Source organism: Triturus cristatus, chromosome 4_1 (assembly GCF_964204655.1).
Source record: "Triturus cristatus chromosome 4_1, aTriCri1.1, whole genome shotgun sequence".
NCBI lineage: Eukaryota > Metazoa > Chordata > Amphibia > Caudata > Salamandridae > Triturus > Triturus cristatus.
In genome coordinates, this window is record NC_140585.1 from 497,973,455 (window position 1) to 497,994,572 (window position 21,118).

At 45.5% G+C, this 21,118-nt stretch overlaps 1 protein-coding gene across 5 annotated transcripts in view; it reads right to left on the bottom strand.

The window, feature by feature from the left end:
• Positions 1–2,184: 2,184 nt before the first annotated feature.
• Positions 2,185–21,118, bottom strand: part of ABCC9 (ATP binding cassette subfamily C member 9) — a 947,014-nt gene continuing 928,080 nt past the window's right edge. For all 5 annotated transcript variants that reach the window (XM_085652729.1, XM_085652730.1, XM_085652727.1 and 2 more), the window contains one exon: positions 2,185–3,192. Coding sequence is in view for 2 of the 5 variants with exons in the window: in XM_085652730.1 (XP_085508856.1) it covers positions 3,055–3,192 (138 nt within the window). In the remaining 3 variants the exon portion in view is untranslated. The remainder of the gene's footprint in view (positions 3,193–21,118) is intronic.

Sequence of the window (21,118 nt, forward strand, 5' to 3'; positions counted from 1 at the left end):
GCCATAAAATCATGACCAGATACAAAGGGGAGGAAGGACTTGGCACTGAGGGATATGGCGACATCTCTTTAGAGCTCCTTGCTCTGAGAAATAAGAATTGTGGCAACCATCTTTGAAGTTGCGAACTAATCTTTGTAACCTCACAGCTTCACATGTTAAATCCAACAACATAGAGGCAAAATTACAAGACAAATGATGGCCTCCCTCACACTAGAAGGTGCCTATCACACACACTAAGGCACCAAAAATGGAAGAACAGTGACAAATTTCTGATCCTGCAAAAAGTAAGACTGATCTTAAAAAGATATTGTAGAGAGAAATTGCTGGTGAAGTTGATACTTGGTTCTGAGCCATATAATACCTAGAGCTCTAGAGAACTGTGCACTCCCTAGATGCCCAGTGATTATCTCATGAAAATACTGCCTTATTAATACACTCTTCAGATACCGATGTTCAGAAGTGCTCGCTAATGCTTCCAAACAGGCACTTTGACCCAAAGGAATGGCTGATTCAACCCCTATGGATAACACAGCAATGGACACCCTCCACAAGAGCTTGCAGAAATCAAAATATGCATCAGCTCAGTTGAATGAACTGCAAACAATACAACAGCAGATGTGCCATCTCTTCGGAAAGCTATTGTCTCCTTCAAGCAAAGACTGGATATCACAGAAACAAGAATGAAGAAATAGAGAAACGGCTTGACTTATTACCAGAATGGGGACTGGAGATGTGAACCCCTATTGACTTAAAAGATCAAAATCGCTGGAACAACACCGACATATCAGAACCACCAGAAAATAAGGAGAAAACTGACATTTGCTTTCCTATGGACCCTCCACCCTGACCTACTGAAATTATCTTTTGACTCCTATTGGAATTTTAGTGTGCTTTCTGTGTCATCACAAGCACACCAGATCATAAGTGCAACTAAGAAACATGGACAATACCATCTGGACAACTCTCTTACATGGAAACTTAAAAAGGAAGAAACTTGTACCTCTCAGACCTCAACAACTAAGAACAGATGGAATACGTTATTGAGTCCTGGAGCCTGCAAGAATGCTGATAACTGTAGATTGGAAAACCAAAGAGTACAGTGACCCAGTAGAACTGGAATGGTTCTTGGAGGCTTGCGGCATGACAAGAATGGATTCAAAGTTCCCGGAACCTGCTATGATAATGAATTGCAATGATTGTATGTTCCCTGATGAAGGGCACAGTCCAAAAAGCATTAGCACAGAAATGCATATCGGTGGACATGAATGATAATGACTTTTTGTTGATGTAAACACAATGCATAATTATATTTTTTGAGCTAATAAGCAAAGGAGTTTTGTTGATATAAATTCATGGATTAATTAATTTGACTGGATTCACCATTTGGCTGTAGTAAAGTAGTGCATCAGTGGCACCAATTGCGATTTTAGATGAGGTTGACATTGACACTTTAAAAAAATGAATTCATGAACACCAATCCATAACTGTGAAACTAGTCTTCTTGCATGACATGGCAGAATTGCCTGCACTATCATGCTGTGCAAAAACATTATCCCAGCACTATTCCAACCTTTGAAAAATCGCTGGAGGTGATGAATATAGAAGAATATGGCAACATCATCTATAAATAAAATGATGGTCTACAGCAATTCGAAGACATCTGGGGTATGTTTTTGAAGGATAAGTGAACACCAGAGGCAAACATATTCCTGAAAGAACGTCATTATAGATAGTCAGGTTATAATGAACAGTTCATTAGGGACTCAGTACATGGTTCCTAGTTCTAATTTATTAAAGGTACCCTACACTATAGCAGGAGAATTTCTCAGCTGGAGTGAGATCATAAGGGTTGGACAGCCAAGGATGGGTATCCTTAGCATGCCAAAGTGTAGAAAGCTTTGAGACAATCAATAGAGTTGAAAAAGGGAGAAAATAATCTAGTGGGGAGGAGGGCAATGTGAAAATTGAAACTAGACATAGGAGGGTCTGGTAGTCGCATTGTAATGTTCGATGTGGAAATATTGTCACTGATAAAATACCTATTTAATGTGCGTATAATATTATGGATATCTATGATTTGTACGATCTTTAGATCACTAATGACTGTGTAAATATTTCACAGTGACTGTGTTTCCACGTGAAAAAGTCAATAAAACCTTGAATTACGAAAGAATAGAGACTAAGTAAACATGAACATCTCTTTATTTTCAGATTCTTGACAAATTGGCACACAGGCAGAAGAAAAACAAGTACATGTAAACTTTGTGTCAAATCAATGCATTTATTGTATTGCTCATTATCTCCTTGAGTAGGGTCTAGAGAATCACATGCGCTCTTTGACCCTTTGTATTCTGACCTACTGTGGATCTATAACTACTTTCTAAGCCCCAACAGGTCACACATCCTATGATGTGATCAGGCAAAATGCATTTCGTTTTAGAAATAAACATGTTACAAAGCAAACAAGTACCTGAAAAGAGTCCAAAAGATTCCCCTCTTGTCTTATTACAATAACTGACAGATACTGGCCTTTCTCTGCAGGAGGACATCTTTAAAAATATACCTGAGTGTGCTGTGGAGGAAGTGACAGCAATTTTACAACTTGCGACATATTGTAAACCAAAAAAACAGAAATTTAAGACTTTGTCATCAAAAAAGGTCGTGCTGTATTCTCGCTGTTAAAAGTGACCGTCATATCTTTGACCTGGCATTACAAAAATATTTCTTAACATAACATACAAAAAGCTACACAGTTTTTATTTTGCATGAGTTATAAACTTTTTGAAACTTCAGCCCTAGAAAGTTTTGAATGCAGATAATAGAACATATTGCAGTGTACAAGTGATGTGAACATGCAAAGTACAGATTTATGCATTGGTTAAGTAAAAGTTTTTATTGCTCTGAGGCATACAAACATGGCAATATTTAAAAAAGCAGAAGACCCCGGTGCAGCAGAAGAATATTTTTGATGAACTGACTTGCAACTCTTTTTGAATAGAAAATATAAAAGCTTCGTTTTATAAAGATTAGAAAAATACAAGTGGGAGGAATCTATTACATGTCAGCGCGAACAAAGGACGCAAAGATCCCATCCTCCTGCGCGAGAAGATTCTCCGGCGTGTCGTATTCTAAAATAATCCCCCTCCTCATGACGATGACCACGTCCGCCGTCAGGATCGTGTGTACCCGATGCTGGGGATAATGGAAGACATAACACATCATATCACAAAATGTCTGAAAGGGGCAGCCGCAAAATTAAGACCAGGGTGTCCAATGTACGTCTAGGTGGGGCAGTTCCATGCCATTTTTTAGAATATATACATAACTTTAATTTACGTACAATGAATCTCAAAGGACATCCTTTACTTAGCTAGTGGTTAATCTGTGACTAGGTTTACATCAACATCTTATGTGGTTCTTGTATTACAGAACACAACATGTAACACACGGTGCTTGCATTCAGCATATTATAAATGACAAGCTGTCCATTGCCCTTACATGGTCTTACTCCTGGGGCAACAACACCCAATATCCTCATTAAATTCGTTTGGTGGTTTGCATTGTATTTAACACTTTTGTTGTAAATTCGCAGCCTTAGAATCCTGAGAACTCCACAGTAAGTTCTGGCAGATTTGACCTGACAAAAGGTATTTGTCAAATTCAGTCTTTATTGCACAAAAAAGTTATTCAGATGAATGTGTAAGTTGGAGTTTCACCTTCACGGATACAAATGATGGCAATTTAAAGTTTATTCACTTTCTTTGCTCAGTTTTTGTTCTCCAGACACAATTTACATACATGTGCATTAAGCACACAGCATAACTTACACTCACACACAATACGTTACACGATGGTAGAGTCATTTTCACACATGGCACATAGGGGGACCAACTGGCATGGGTGCAAATTCAGGACAGTGAGTGCAAACATTTAGTACACAGGGTCAAAATTCAGGACCAATTCAGGACCAAAATTCAGGACAGAAGGTCAGAGACACATCAGAGGAAGTAGAGCAACAGTTTATAAGTAAATAAATAAGTCTATATTAAGTTGAGAATCTGCAAAGCAGACAACACCTGTCCTGTGGCAAGCGACTTCCAGAAACCTGAGGAAGACTGCCTGCTCTTCAACAAAGACCAGATCTCCTGAAGACAAAGGCCCAGTCCAGATGAATCCAACTACAAGGACTCCGGATCCTGCTGGAACCACAACTCCTGCCCACTCTGCACTCAACGCCCACGGCCCAAGTCTGAGTGGCTCACCTGTCCAGTGAAGTCTCCCCAGCGATCCTGACCTCAAGTCCAGCGTTGGCTTACCCCTACTGGACTCCTGGACGATACCTGTAGCCTAATTCCAGAGGCTCCCCTGGCCACAACACTCTCCGGTAAGAAGACTCCAACATCCAAAGCCAACCCTGCACCCGAAGCCCATGCGCCTTAGTGGGCTGAATCAACGGTGCACCTATGACCACCCCCAACTCAACTTACCTCTGCTGTCGTTTCTCCTGCAACATCCGGTGCGACCCCTGCAGCCTTTTTGTTGAAAGCAGAAACCTCATTGAAAAGCATTGGGAGCCAGATGCAGAATTTACACCCGGCTGCCTCTGTACCGCTGGTGGTGTATGTTTGGTGCTGCTTTGTAGCCCCACCGGTGCTTGACCTAACCCCCAAAGATTGGCCCCTGCAGCCGATTTACTTACCTGCAAGTTGTGTGGCTTTGAGCACCCCCAGTCTCCATTGAAACGCATGGGTCTGAATTCCGTTTTTGACCTTTGCACCCGTCGCCGCTGGTCGTACAGGTTTGGTACTCACCTGATCCTTGCTCCTTGCTGACCTTTGGGACTGAAGACTGGAATTGTAAGTTGCGTACATGATTGTTTTCCCCCATAGGATAACATTGAACTGTTCAGAAATTGCACTGTCCTGACTTTTGAAAGTGAAAAGTATTTTTAATAATTTTATTTTGAAATTTTTATAGCGCTCGAATGCCCAGGGGCATCTAGGCGCTACCATATACAGATACAGCTTCCTACAGGAGGCACAGAAAAAAGTGCGAAAGAACAAGGAGAAAGCAGTGAAAACGAGAGAAAAGGAAGGAGGTAGCAGATAAAAAAACAGGGGACAAAGCAAGAGAAAGCAGTGAAAACGAGAGAAAAACACTTTGAATCAGCTTACCCTTCAAGAAGTTGATTGCAGGTAGTGGTTTTGCACAACCTAATGTAACCCAAGGGTGGGTCGCCTAAAGCTGTTCTCTTTGGCCCTGGAGCACCCTAGCAATGCTCTCCTAGTTTAAAAAAGATTGACAGAATGTGACCAGCATGGCATGGAGACACGTGGCACCTATGAAAGAGAGTGAAACCTGGTGTTTCCTGTTGTGATTTCTCTTGCTATACCTCCACCATCCTCACTGATCGGTGTTTCTTGTCAGCACTTTATAGTAAAATTGTTTTCAGGTCTCAAGAATGTGACAGATAACTAATTTAAGGAAGCTCTTCTAGCGCACACTGCTGCCAATCTGGATTGGTGTGGCTTTGTAAAACAAAAACAAAGCGACACTGCCTTGCATTACCTTCTGTCAGGTAGGCGTTACATGGGTGTTACATGGGCGGCATATGGGCGTTCCTGTGCATCCACCGATGTGTTTTGATGTAAACCCATATTTACAGACATGTACAGATGGTTTTACGGCAAAACGGTGCGCCTATCCGAAGCTGGGGTAACAAGGAGAAATATCTTTATTTCTCCTTGTTACTTCCTCTTTGCACACATGCAAATAGGAGCTTGCCTAAAACTATAGTTTTCTCTTCCTGCTCAAACAACTTACCTGATCACAATGTTTTGGCACTAGGCCGCCACAAGTGCAACAGAATTAGGAGAGAACAGAACTGCACCTTATCTTTGAAAACACGGTGCTGTTCTGCTTGTTCCGCTTCACGAAGTGCAGCAACATAATTCGCTGAGAAACATGAAATGTTAGTAAATATGCTCCTAAATTTTTGGGCGCAGGCGTCCAGAAATAAATCTTGTCTTGGACCTTGTAAACCATTCTGCTGCCTTTTGACTAGGGTCACGCTTTAGAAATAAAATATACATACAGACAGAAATTCACTATTTGTTAAGAAAAGGCTATTTTTCAAATAATGAGGGAAAAATCCATCCAAGATTGCAGCACGAGGCATTTGCCTGGCCCGTTAGAGTGTGGGACTAGAAGCTTTTGGGATTAGTACACACCAGTCTTGTTATGTTAGACATTTCTAATGATGCTCTTCATTCTCCCTTGAAATGTTTAAATAAAAACTGTACAGAAGAACAAGTTACTTACCTTCGGTAACGCTTTTTCTGGTGGATACAGTATCTGCCTGTGGATTCCTCACCTTGTGAATATCCCCTGCGCCAGCATTCCACGGAACTTTTCTTCCCCAGCATTCCACGTCGACGTGGGCGACGTCATAATACACCTGCTCCGCTCGCGACTCCGATCGACGTCACCGGAGCCATGAGAAGCCCACGTCGGCGTGATGACGTCAGTTCCACCCATTTTTTCCCCGTGCCTTCGAGGCGAACAGGTGGACTAACGACAGACTCAAAGTATACACAGTATACAATACACCAACACATATGCATAGCATACAAAGGAAAAGAAAGCTAAATAAACAAGCATTTCCTACAACTGCACAACAAAGCATAAAAGCATATCAACAAGACCTATTTCATGGTATACAAAGGTGGACAACGGGGAGGCGGGTGGGTCAGTGAGGAATCCACAGGCAGATACTGTATCCACCAGAAAAAGCGTTACCGAAGGTAAGTAACTTGTTCTTCTGATGGATACATCTGCAGTGGATTCCTCACCTTGTGAATAGATTCCCACAGCAGTCCCCACTCCCGGAGGAGGGTGTCCACCTTCCTATACCAGAAAGTCCTGCAACACAGAGCGCGCGAAGAGGCCCTCCCTCCTCATCTCAGAGTCCAAGCAATAATGCTTTGCGAAAGTATGGAGGGAGGCCCAAGTCGCGGCTTTACAAATATCTGCCACAGGAACACCCCGGGCCAAAGCAGATGTAGAGGCTTTAGCTCTAGTTGAATGCGCTCTAACACCATCAGGAGGAGTCTTACCTGCCAGGGCGTAGCAGATCTTGATGGTCAGAATTATCCATCTTGACAGCGTGCGCTTGTGCACCGCCTTCCCCTTAGAACGACCAATGTAGCCAATAAAGAGCCGGTCATCCAGGCGAAAGTCCTTGGTTCTATCCAGATAAAAACTAACAGCCCTCTTCGGGTCCAAACGATGGAGTCTTTCCTCCTCTTTGGAAGGGTGAGGAGGAGGGTAGAAAACAGGGAGAGTAATGGACTGCCCCAAATGAAACGGAGTGACTACCTTTGGCAGGAAAGCAGCCCTGGTCCTGAGAACCATCCTTTCAGCATGCAAAGTAAGGAAAGGAGGTTTGGAACTAAGAGCTTGAAGCTCACTTACCCTCCTTGCCGAGGTTATGGCCACAAGAAAAACCACCTTAAATGATAACAGCCTCAAAGGACAAGTATGAAGAGGCTCAAAAGGGGACCCCATTAGAAAGGTTAAAACAAGATTAAGGTCCCACTGAGGCATTACAAATGGAGTGGGAGGAAACATGTTTGTAAGGCCCTTGATGAACCTCAGAACAACCGGAGACTTAAATAGAGAAGGTTGATCTGGGAGGCACAGAAATGCCGATAAGGCCAAAAGGTAGCCCTTGACCGTGGCCACAGCAAAGCCCTGCTGAGCCAAGGAAAGAGCAAACTGAAGCACATTGGACAGACGGGCCTTTAAAGGATCAATGGATCTCTCTCCACACCACTTTACAAACTTAGACCACCTGTAGGAGTAAATGGACTTGGTGGAGTGTCGCCTGGCCGATAAAATAACGTCCACCACATCAGGTGGGAGAGAGAATGAACTCAGGTTGCCCCGTTCAATCTCCAGGCATGAAGGTGTAAGCTCTGGAGGTGGGGGTGTAGAACCTGCCCCTCCGACTGCGAGAGGAGGTCTGCCCTCAGAGGGAGACGGAGCGGAGGGCACAAGGATAGGTGGAGAAGATCTGTATACCATACCCTTCTTGGCGAATCCGGGGCGACCAAAATGACTTGGGCCCGGTCTTGGCGAATCTTCCTCAGAACCCGAGGAATCAAAGGTATGGGAGGAAACGCGTAAAGGAGTTGTGAGCCCCAACTCAACTGAAACGCGTCCCCCAGCGCCCCCTGCATCGGAAACTGGAGACTGCAGAATGACGGGCAGTGCGCGTTCTCGCGGGTGGCAAACAGGTCCACCCGAGGTGACCCCCACGTCCGAAAGACATGACGAACCACCTCCGAATGGAGCCTCCACTCGTGATCGGCGGAGAACTGCCGACTGAGACTGTCCGCACGTACGTTCAGCACCCCGGCCAGATGATTTGCCATCAGACAAATCTGATGGTCCTGAGCCCAGGACCATAGACGTAAGGCCTCTCTGCACAGACAAAGAGACCCTACTCCTCCCTGTTTGTTGACATACCACATCGCGGTCGTGTTGTCTGTCAGGACTTGGATCGACTGACCGCGAAGGGAAGGGAGGAAGGCCTTGAGCGCCAAACGAATCGCCCGCAATTCCAAAAGGTTGATATGAAGCAACCTTTCCTCTGGAGACCAAAGACCCCTGATCTCCAGGTCCCCCAGATGAGCACCCCACCCTAGGGTGGATGCATCCGTTATCACTGTGGCCACCGATGGAGGCAGATGGAAGGGCTTTCCTTGCGACAGATTGCCCTCTACGCTCCACCATGAAAGATCCGCTGCAGCTTCTCTGGAGATCTTGATTGACTCCCTGAGATCTCCGTTGTGCTGATACCACTGCTTGCGGAGGCACCACTGGAGTGCCCTCATGTGCCAGCGTGCATGGCTGACCAACAGAATGCAGGAAGCGAACAGACCGAGCAGGCGAAGGACCTTCAGAACTGGAACAACCGCTCCACTGTGGAATAAAGGGACCAACTCCTGAATGTCGAGAATCCTTTGAGGAGGAGGGAATGCTCGACACACAGTAGTGTCCAGTACCGCCCCTATGAACAGGTTGCGTTGAGAGGGCACCAGGTGAGATTTGGGCACAATGATCGAAAAACCCAAGTCGAACAACAGCTGCGATGTTACCTGCAGATGATGCTGCACCATCTCTGGGGACTCTGCCTTCAGAAGCCAGTCGTCCAGGTAGGGAAAAACCGGAATCCCCGACCTCCTGAGATGAGCAGCCACCACTGCCATCACCTTCGTGAAGACTCGAGGTGCGGAAGTAAGACCAAAAGGGAGGACCGCAAACTGGTAATGTTGCGACCCAACCGTAAAACGGAGATACTTCCTGTGCGACTTCAGGATTGGGACGTGGAAGTACGCGTCCTGCAAGTCGAGCGACACCATCCAGTCTCCTTGCTGCAACGCTTGAAGAACCTGCGCAAGGGTCAGCATCTTGAATTTCTCCTGTTTCAGGTAAAAGTTCAAGATTCTGAGGTCCAGTATCGGACGCAATCTGCCGTCCTTTTTGGGAATCAGAAAATACCGGGAGTAGCATCCCTGACCCCTTTCCTGCTCCGGAACCACCTCTATTGCACCCTTCTGGAGCAAGGCTAGAACTTCCTTCTGCAGGAGAAGCAGGTGGTCCTCCGAACAATAACCTTGGCAAGGAGGGTAAGGGGGAGGAAACTCCCGAAAGGGAAGGGCGTACCCAGTCTCTACGAGGTTCAAAACCCAAAGGTCTGTTGTAACCGATTTCCAACCCCGTAGAAAGTAGGACACCCGACCCCCCACAGGCCTTACATGATCCAGGATGGGGGATCTAGGGCTGCTTCCCTGAGGCCTCATTGGGAGCAGAGGAGGAGGAAGAAGAGGGGTTGCGTCCAGAACCTCTCCGACCCCTTTGCCTCCCTCTATAGGACTTATAGAGGGGATTCTGCTGTTGCTGCTGCTGCTGCTGCTGGGGCTGCCGGTAAGAGCGAAAAGACGACCGCCCAAAGCCCCTAAATTTTCGAAAGGTCAAACCCTTTGCCGGTACTTGCAGGCCCAAGGATTTTGCAGTCAATCGGCTGTCCTTAAAACGCTGAAGGGCAGAGTCCGCTTTCTCCCCAAACAGCTTCTGACCATCAAATGGAAGATCGACCAGCGTAGCTTGAACATCCGCTGAGAAACCAGAGTTACGGAGCCAAGCCTGCCTTCTCACAGCAACAGAAGACCCCATGATCCTTGCCACGGAGTCCGCAGTATCCAACCCTGACTGGATAACTTGCCTGGCAGCCGCCTGAGTGTCCGCTACAACCTCCATGAAGGATGACTTATCCCCTTCAGGCAACTTAGGAGCCAAGGACTTAATGGAATCCATCAGAGCGTGCACGTAACGCCCCAGCAGGCATGTAGCATTAGTCGATTTTAACGCCATGCTTCCTGTCGAAAAGGTCTTCTTGGCTGCCTGATCAGCCCTTTTAGACTCCCTGTCAGCTGGAGACTGAGGAAAGGCACCAGAAGCATGCTTGGAGCATGAAGCCTGCACAACCAAACTGTCCGGGGACGGATGAGTGGATAAAAAGTCAGGATCCCCTGGTGCAACCTTGTACCTTCTTGCCACCTGTCTACACACTGCAGGAGAAGAAAGGGGCTTCTTCCATACCTCTAATACCGGCTCCAATATGGCCTCATTGAAAGGCAACAAGGGCTCCGATGTCGAAGTCGGAGAATGTAACACTTCTGTGAGCAGGTTGGATTTGTACTCTACAGAAGGCAGCTGTAAATCCAGAAGCTCCGCTGCTTTCTTAATCACTATGTGATAGGGAGCCAACTCATGAGGTGGAGAAGACCTGGCAGATGTATGTTCCCACTCTGGGGTCGTATCCAGCCCACTGGCTTCCTCAATGCCCTCGAATTCGTCCGAAGAAGAATCAACCTCACCTTCTTCCACCTCTCGATATCTTCTTTCCTCCAACACCCTCTGGGCTTCCCTCCTCGACCGGATTCGGGGTACCGACGTCGGCGACGTCGTACGCGGCGTCGGAGGAACCAGAGGAACCGGCGTCGACGGCGCCAGACACGGCGCAGATGGAGTCAGCCTCGACGTCGATGGAGTCGGCTTCGGCGTCGATGGAGCCAGTCTCGGCGTCGAAGGAGGCTCCGAAGCCTGCCGAACCTTCCGAGGTCGAATCGGATCCCCAGACGGCACCGGAAACTGCCAAGAAGGCGCCATCGGCATAAAGGGCATAAAGGGGGCCTGAGCATACTACTGTGGCACCCCCATTGTAAAGGCCATCGGACCCACGGGACCAGCTGGTGCTCCGGATGGGTAGTCTGCCCTATTAAAAATGCCATACATAGCATTTAAGAAATTAACCGAATCCGTACCTGGGGCCGGGAACTGAGGCAAAGGAACCTCTTGTGGGGCCTCCGGCACCGGCTCTGCAATATCCTCCACTGGAGCCTCAGAATCTTCAGGTACTGGAACCGACTCTTCCTGCTCCTCATGCATAGAAGCATCCGACTCCACACGAACCGGAGTCGACGTCTTAGACGGAGCCGAAGACCTCGTCGGAGACTGATTCGAAGTCTGCTTCCTCGAAGGAGAACCTTCCGGAGACCTTGAAGGTGAAGGAGAAGGAGACAAACCTTTACTCCGACGTCGATGAGACGAAGCCGACCTCGACCTCGACTTCGATTTCTTGGACTTTGAGGATCGACGTCTAGAATGTTTACTTTTTTTATGGTGTTTCTTCGACCTCGACGACCTCGAAGTCGATGACTCTCTCGTCGATCTCTCCTTCTTCCTCCCTCTTTTTTCCTCACCAATCTTCTTCATGAAGAGCTTGGTCTTCCTTTCCTTGAGTGCCTTCGGGTTCATGCTTTTACAGCATCCGCACTCCTCCATATCATGTTCCGAGGAGAGGCACCATAAACAATTCTGGTGAGGATCCGTTATCGACATCAGGCCTCCACACTCCCTACAGGGCTTAAAGCCCGACTTCCTAGTCGAAGACATAGTCGAATAAACAGAGATACACGACCAAACTACGAAGTAGCACTGGAGAAAAAACCGTTGCGCGTCAAAGGCGCGGAAAAAAGGGAACTGACGTCATCACGCCGACGTGGGCTTCTTATAGCTCCAGTGACGTCGATCGGAGTCGCGAGCGGAGCCGGTGTATTATGACGTCGCCCACGTCGACGTGGAATGCTGGGGAAGAAAAGTTCCGTGGAATGCTGGCGCAGGGGATATTCACAAGGTGAGGAATCCACTGGGAGATGTATCCATCAGAAACAGTGATTAAAATAAAATGAAATCCCTCCATTTATAGACTATTTCCTCTTGCCAGTCCATCCCACAATTAGCTCCTGAAGTGCTTTTGTCTTAGGGCCGGGGGCACTGCATAGGCTTCAGGAATAATAACTAAAGTATCAACTTTACTGCTAGTTGAGCCTGGTGTGACAATCTTTGTTGGTGTCCCCCCCAAGACCTCCTTCTCCAATGATTCCCTCAGTACCACAATTCAGGAGTGCCCCTCATTTCTCCATATCCCCCTCTCCCATATGTATTTAATTTATTTTATAGTGCTACTCATCCCGATATAGAGTGTCAAGAGCACTTCACATGACACACATTATTCAGAGACAATGATTGTATGTGTGTGTAAATCAATAATCCTTAAGACAATGAGGGCTGTAAGGTGTAGGAAATACATGCTATTCATAATAGTAGGAATTATATGCAGGGTCACTGGAATTATTTGTAGTATTATTTCATTTGTTTCATTTTAATACATGGTAATACTATCTTAGCAAAGATGTAGCCTCATCAGTACCAGTTTAACAACTAAATACATAACTAAGCAATGGGAAGATGACAAGTTAATCTTTGTGAAGTGCCATTCACTGCGCGAGAACACATCTCGCCACTTTTTTAGAAACTTTTGATCCATTTGAGCTAGAAACAATTTCTTTGTGCTAAACTCTGCTGAGTATGTAACAGATAATGGGTTATGTGGCAAATGCGGCAAATCAATAATTTTGAGGAAAGAACTGCAGCTGCAGAAGTGCTTAATTCCAATTGCCCTGATTATATGTTAAGAACGTTTGGCCTGGAGAAATACAAACTCAGTGTTCAAAACATAACATTGTGGTTGAGGCTTGTCCTTACTAATACATCTTTAATATTTTCTAAAGGAACCCATTGAACCATCTACATAAAAACAATTCTTTGAGCAGCATGTTACACTTTGTGCTTTGCAAGTGGCACATTGTCCCGCTGCTCTACTTTATGATGAATCAAAACTAGGATTAGTCAAAGCTCAGATATCTCTCAAGAAGATACATTAATCACCACAGTTAAAGATGACATTTTTATGATCGTCTTATAATTGTAGGTAGGCAAAGAAATCAGAAGTCTTTGCCATTAGCCCTGTATTTCAAAATAAGGCGTGCACCCTGGAACCCAAAGCATAGCTCCTGTTTCAGTGGCACATAAATTGAAATTAGTTTGTCATTCATTCATTCTTCTGAACACCAGACAGAATGTTACTACTTAGTAGGTTAGCAATAACAGTTTGAATATTTAAAAATCTAAATTAGTCAGTATATGTCCCAAAGGTTATGCAATCCTGCCGTGCCCTAGGCTGCTGTAACTGCTGTATAGGAGAGAATCACCACACACAGAAGGACAATGGGGGTCATTGACAGTCTGCAGTGAGCTGCTGGCCCCCAACAGTGAGTGCTGAAAAACTCCTGGGTCTTCTCACAGGGGGCATTGCAGATTCCTGCAAACCCCAGAATTACAGACAAAAGGCATACGTAAAAAGAATTATTACAGACAACGGACTAGACAACACAAATTTATGGACGGCTGGTCACCCTAACGGCACATCTCACATGTGCGTTTTGTCATTCATTTCCGTTTCTCATTGTTACTAATTTTGCATTCTGACCAGAAAAAAACAAGCATTGGCATAGCCAATAGGTCTCGCTTTTGGGACCTTATAAGTATTTAGTTATGCAACTGTTGCATGGCTAAACACTTATAAGGTCCCAAAGGAGAGACCTATTGGCTATGCCAATGCTTGTTATGAAAGGCACACAAAAACAGAGACTACAGTTCTATTTTTTGTTGTACATTATCAAACTGCCAAAAATTAAGTGCCAAAGAGACCCGATTTAGCCAGATTGTCTTCTATTTCAAAATAAGGTAACGGGGAAAACACATTCCCCTACTATCCTACTTGCATGCTCTATGTCGGCATGTATTCATACAAGGCTTGTTTGTATTTTCAATCGTCCCTACTCTGAAACATAACAGGAAGACTGGCTGCCCTGGGTGTCATGCTGCTGTGCATGGGTAGAGGGCAGCAGTGTTCAAGCAATGGCGCCATGAAGCCGCAGAGCCGGCGACAAAGGGGAAAGGCAGCCGAGCTCTGGGCCACCTCTTCCTGGAAGGAATGAAAGGTGGACGCCGGGTGATTTATCTAGCTGGGGCGAGGAGGACCGCTGACGCGTCCTGCTCTCTTGGCAATGCTTGGCACTGTAAATTGACCTCTTTTCACATGAAACGAAAGAAACTGTGACACTTCCTGAGAACATCGCCCAGCATTCCCAACAGGAGGACCACTGTACTCTGATAACACCGCTTTGAAGTGCCTGGAGCCAGGCCAGTAAGTACTGGAAGTGTTCTTCTGAGAATGTCTGTTTCTTATTACCCCAATTTATTATAAACCACATATGCTAACTTTAACATTTCTTCGACGTTTGAAGCTTTTTGTCTCCATGCCTGCTTTATTTAAGATTTTTATTTTTTATTTGATCGTATCATGTTTGCGCTTGGAATCCAATTCCGTGTCCCCGCGCCGTTATGTGGTGAATGCATTAAAGTTAGTTCTCCATTAGCTGGAAAACACGGGAGTTGGTAGAAGACGATCTCACCGGAGATTTTTATCCACAGTGTAACAGGAAAACGTAACCTTTTGTTTCTATAAGAGGATTCACATTTCCAAACATAATTTAAACAACATATGTTGGCATGGAACGGGTTTACAGAGCCATGTCAGAGAGGTTGCTTCGAAATGGAGTGTGTAGGGAGCAGTCCTTTATGCACGAACATGGCTTGAACATTCGAGGAAATTGCACCGTCGGCAAAGTACTAAACAAGACAAGCCTGGCGGAGCGTGGCGCGCGCGCTTGGCAGGGGCGGTGGAGCGCATTCCAGGCGGGGGAGCGGACCCTTTGAAGTACGATGCCAAACGGATTGCACGGCGGCACGATGCATGTGATTGTGCGCGTGCTCGCCATGCAATCCACTTTTGGGAGCCCCTTACTATAGTCTCGCATAGTGATTGCTACGCAATAGCTAGGCGAGACCTAATGAGACATCCAATAGGTGTGTTACTACTAATAATAATAATGGCATTTACATAGCATGTTTATGAAAAAGTCTCAAGAAACTAGTCAGTCAGACTTGGGTAGGACAGAAAGGGAACATTTGAACATAAATAGTGAGGAGGCGTGTCTCAATTCAGTGGCTTAGTGAAACGGCTTTTCAAAGCTTTGGGGCCCGATTCACAGAACTAACTTAAGACAAAATCCTAAACTTACTATCATTTTGGTATTCACAGAAGGCACTTACTCATTTTGGTAATTACAGAAGGCACTTACTCCTTTTGGTATTCACAGAAGTTAGAAGTCCTAACTTTAGGACTCCTAAATGCCTTCTGTGAATACCGAAAGTCTTAAAGTTAGGATTTTTCTCAGTTTAGGAGTAGTAAAGTTAGGACTCCAAACTTTAGGACTTCTAAATGCCTTCTGTCAATACCGAAAGTCTTAAAGTTGGGATTTTTCTCAGTTTAGGAGTAGTAAATTTAGGACTCCTAACTTTACTACTCAAAAACTGAGAAAAATCCTGTGAATACCGAAATGAGTAAGTGCCTTCTGTGAATACCAAAATGAGTAAGTGCCTTCTGTGAAATGGTAGTAAGTTTAGGATTTTGTCTTAAGTTAGTTCTGTGAATCGGTCCCGGAGTGTCTACACTCCATAACTGTTCACCACCTATGGAGCAGCTGGTTTTCATTGGAACACCTAAGGGTGTGATAGGGTAAACCAACGGGAAGGGTGTTGTGCAGGCACTTCTAGACTACTCAGCATGGATTAAAACTAGTTGTATTAATTGCAAGGATCAGTCCAAGTTGTCCCTAGCATAGGATTTGCACCCCTTCTTTCTTTTACTCAAAAAGCATGGTGGCATTTTGAGGCAAATGGAGCCTATTGGTAGAATGGACAGGTAGAGCAGTATAATGCCTGTTACAGTCACCCAGGTAGGACTTGTTACTCATCCTAACATGTCCAGCATCCTTCTCTTTAAACCAAATACATTGTATAGAACATAATGTGAAACTATGTAGAAATATTGGATATCCATTCAGTCCAATTCATTTAGTGGCCACATCCTCATAATATCTTGTGTCTTTTAACTTGTACCATTGTTAGCACACAGGGCTATGCCTGTTTTTTAATGCTGACTTTTGCTAAGTACAACAGATTTTGTTTTAATTCTAAAAAAAATACAGGGATGATTACTCTCTTGCCATAAGCTATTGTCTGCTCACCTCTTATGGGGTGTTTTCATTGCAAAGCATGAGGGACTATTTTACATGTACAAAATACATTCATTTATTTATGTCACACATGCATTCTGTACATAAGGTATCCTTTTGGTACTATTTATAACAGCAGGATCAGGTTCTTAAATGTGTCTCTTAGGATACCCATGCAAGTCTTTCCTTAAGATGGCTTTCCTTCCCCTTATTAGCTTCTCCTTTCTCATATTGGAATACCATGATCTAAAATGGCTACCCAATCTTCAAAGACATTGCCCTGCCGTCTCGAGATCAGACTGCACGATCTGTTATCAATGGTATTTTTGTTTCTTTACTTGTACCACAACCATATCTTGTCACATGACATTTGTGTATACTGAGAGGCTCTTCTGCCGCTTTTGGACCCTGTATACACCTTCAGCACGCCCATTTGCTCTCTGTCTTCCTCATATCAGATTGCTGCTCATGTTCAGACTACTTACTACCTCTCCGGGGCAAATTAAACCAAAGAAGGGGGGGGCTGCATGGTTCCCCTCCTAGAACCAATTATGGCCCTGGGGACCACCACCCCCGGGGCTGGATCGTGCAATGTCCCGGGGTGCCTACCGCTGGGACATTGCTGTTTGCAATGGCTTGGCTGGAGTCATCGAAAACACTGCTCCGCTTCATGCAGGCAAGAGCAGAAAATGCTCTCACTTGCACGAAGCAGTGCAGAATTGTGGTTGGACAAATGGAGCTGCATGTTAGCAGCTGCTTCTGTCCAAAAGCAATGCTGCCTCCCGCAAGACGAGGGGAGGTGGCAGGGATCGCAGGGGCCTTCAGGTGCCCACCGCTGTACCCCAAATTAAAAAAGTGGGTGCCCTGGGTGGGACAAGGGCACCCACACTACAGGCCGGGCCCGGGGGAAGTGGTCCCTGGGGCTGTAATCAGCCTGGAAGAGAGGCTGCCCAGAGCCCCTCCATTTTTTTTATTTTTTGTGATAACTTTTTTAAAAAAGAGGCAGGCCCCTGGGAATGGGGTCCCTAGACCAAAACTGGTCCAGGAGTGGGAGATGCTGTCCCCCCTTCCCTTTAAATAAAACAATTAAAAGGAAAGGCTGGGCTCTTGAGGATGGGGTGCCCAAAGCCAAAATCAGCCCAGGGAAGGGAGGCCATGCAGCCCCCCTTCCTTCACTTTACAACAAAGATTTAAAAAAGAAAAAAGAAGAAATGCCGGCCCTAGGGATTGGGGTCCCCAGGACCATAATCGACCCATAGGAAGGGGGCAGCAGGGTCACCCTTCATATTCTATAAATGTCTGGCCCAGTGGGGGGGAGACAGGGTCCCCAGGGCCAAATATGACCCAGGGAAAGGTGGCCACACGGCCCCCCTTCCCTTATAATTTAAAAAAAGAAAGAAAATTCTACCAGCAAGATGCCGGCGGCCCGCCCCTTTGCTGCAGCACTCGGCAATTACAGTTCCTAGCGCACTATTAGTAAGAGGATGAAGTCTCCTTGGATGCTGAGGGTCCCTAGGGGTCAACAAGAACTCCTGTTATTTCCAGTAAATCCTACACAGCGGAATTGCTGAGAGGTGGTCGGAGGCCACTATGCAAACCTGCCTCTCGGCGCACTGCTGGTAGGGGTAGGAGGTCCCCTTGCCTCTTGAGGGCCTCAGGACTAAAGTGGACTTCTTCCTCCAACCAGTAGTGCACCAGGAGGTGCGTTTGCAGAGTGGTGGAGAAAGGGGGCATGGCCTCCAACAATCTCCCAGCAATCCCGCTGTGTGGTTCATACTGGAAGCATTAGGAGGGACAGTTGGCCCCCAAGAATCCTCTGGAGCCAAGGGGACTTCATCCCTAAACCAGCACTGTGCCAGGAGGCTCATTTGCAGAGTGGTGTAGAAAGGGGGTGTGGCCTCCGAAGTCCTCTCAGCAATCAGGATGTGTGGGGCTTACTGAAGGTATCAGGGGGGCTTCTTGGTGCCCGAGGACCCTCCGCATCCAAAGTGACTTTATCCCCCAACCAGCAGTGCCCCAGGAGGCACATTTGAAGAGGGCCGGATACCCCCCAGCAATTCAGTTGTGTGGGACTTACTGGAGGTAACGGGAGGGCTTGCTGGCCTCAGTGGGACCCCCCAAAAGGCCTAGGGGGGTCAGGATGTTTCTACCCTGGACCCTTTATTTTGTTTTTACATTTTTTGTGGAACTCACTTCAATTGAGTCCCAGGATGGCTGCCAACACTTCCTGGTTGCAGTGCTGACAGCCAATCAAATTTCAGTACGGTTTCAGTAGGCTGTTTTGTTCCCAGATATCTATATTTTTTTAACTTAAAAATATCTTTGAAACTGCCGAACAGATTTTTACCAAATTACGAAAAAGCACATTTTCTGGACCAACATCTAGCTTTCTGCCAAATTTGGTGTAATTCCGTTCAGTGGTTCGGGCTGTAGTCGTATTCAAGAAATGAAAATCCCCATAGACATAACATGGGGAAAATGCATTTTGGGACCCCCCTTTTTTCTCGTCCCCAGCTTAACGGATCACCCCAAAACTTTGAACACAGCAGGTGAACCAAAAAGGGGACGTTTTGTGAAAGTGTCTCGAGGATTTATCAAGCATCAACCAATGTTATTGGCAAAACAAACAAGCATTGGCATAGCCAATAGGTCTCGCCTTTGGGACCTTATAAGTGTTTAGCCATGCAACAGTTGCATAAATAAATACGTATAAGGTCCCAAAAGCGAGACCTATTGGCTATGCAAAGCGGCCGCGAAAGTGAAAGTGATCGCGATCACGATCGCGGCCGCGCAAAGTGAATGTAATCGCTGTAAAGCGCGCGCGCCCGCGCACATGCACTGTAGCTCCAGGCTGGCCTGGTAGCACTTTTTGGAGCCCTCTCAATAAGTCTCGCCAGACCAGCGCATGCGCTGGGTCAGGCGAGACCTAAAAACGCCTTTCCTATGGAAACTTTGGTACTAACTATAACTACCTACTGGTGGCCAGTAGGTCATATATATATAGCCCTCCCCCCCATAATAAACGTGTTTTATCTTCTTGTTTGTAGTAGTAAAACATGGGCTCATGTGGCAACACAAAATTGTTTTTACACATAGTATTTTTGCACAGGTGAATATTAATGAACATTAGTACTTTTTTGCACAATAAAAAGCTCTTTTTTGCTAACATTTGCACATTAGAAACAGGTCTAAAGAGAACAAAACTTTACATTGTTTACATGCGAATGCGTATTTTGCACAGAAATCCATATGAGATCAGGATTTTATCATATTTTAAGGATATTTCATTTAAATAAAAAATAATGTATTTACACAGTTATTTTTAGAACCTATATGCGTATATTGCACAAGGTCGAGGATGATCTATTCTGATCTGATTAATCAGAAATGTTACTCTAACATGAAATGTGATCAAAATACCAACAATTGTAAATTAACATCAAAATGTACAGTTGCAATGTATTTATACAGTTAGAAAAATGAATACTGATCCTCTGAAATAAGACCGTTTCCATTATAGACGTTTCTTGAATGTGTAAATGAGGAAATCAAACGGATAGTCTGTTTTCCAGTTTCATCATGTAAAATAATGAGCACTTAGCACTTTAAATAGTGGAAGAAAAACCATGATATGTCATATGATCAAGGACCCTAGAGGTCTGAAACGCGTCATGGCGGCTATGCACTGTGAAAAATAAAAAAATCAGCACTAATTAAGTGGAGTTCGTGCCTTTTTCGAAAACTACGGGGAACCGATTGGAGAAAGGAGCAAGGATTATTGGTCCAAGACGGCTTCATTGGAGTACACGAACCCCCTCTCGAACAGGGCGAATCAGCAGGAAGCCAAGTCTGGTGTGAACCGGAAAATAATTATTCTCCTGGAGGAGGACGCTGACTCAGCCCCCGGATAGAGGAACGTAATCCACCGAGTGAGGCAGAGCGGAGGTTTGGTGTCGGGTGATGCCGAAAAGACCAGCGGAAGCCTCGTAGGAGGAACGACCCAGGAGTATCCGGTGAGAGGTGTGCGTGACGATTATGGGCTATTAATACAGCAAACATATCGTAGCATAATCAACAAATTAAAGAAAGTGCAGAATAATGGCCGCCAACATAGTACAAGGAAAGGAGCAGGCAGCTGAAGGGATGTTTTCTGATACAGCGTGTGCCCCATCACGATTGCAGACTAGCAGGAATGGCAACATTAGTATTGTGGGCAATGTGACTTTGAAAGAACAGTATAAGAAATTTGAAAAGTTAATGCGCACAGAACAAGTAAAATGTTGGGAACATAAGTCCCTGTCTAGATATCTGGATGTTGGCAGAATCCCACAGGGTCTGCGCATAATGCTTGCCCCAAGCTACGAGAACCCTAACCCCAAAATGCTACGTGAATGGGGTGAGTGTAATTTAGAATCCTCACGACGACTGGTGGAAATCTTGGTAAAATACGCCGATATTGACAGGAAGAGTTTATTAGAGCAGATTGATGAACTCAATCAAAAAATAAA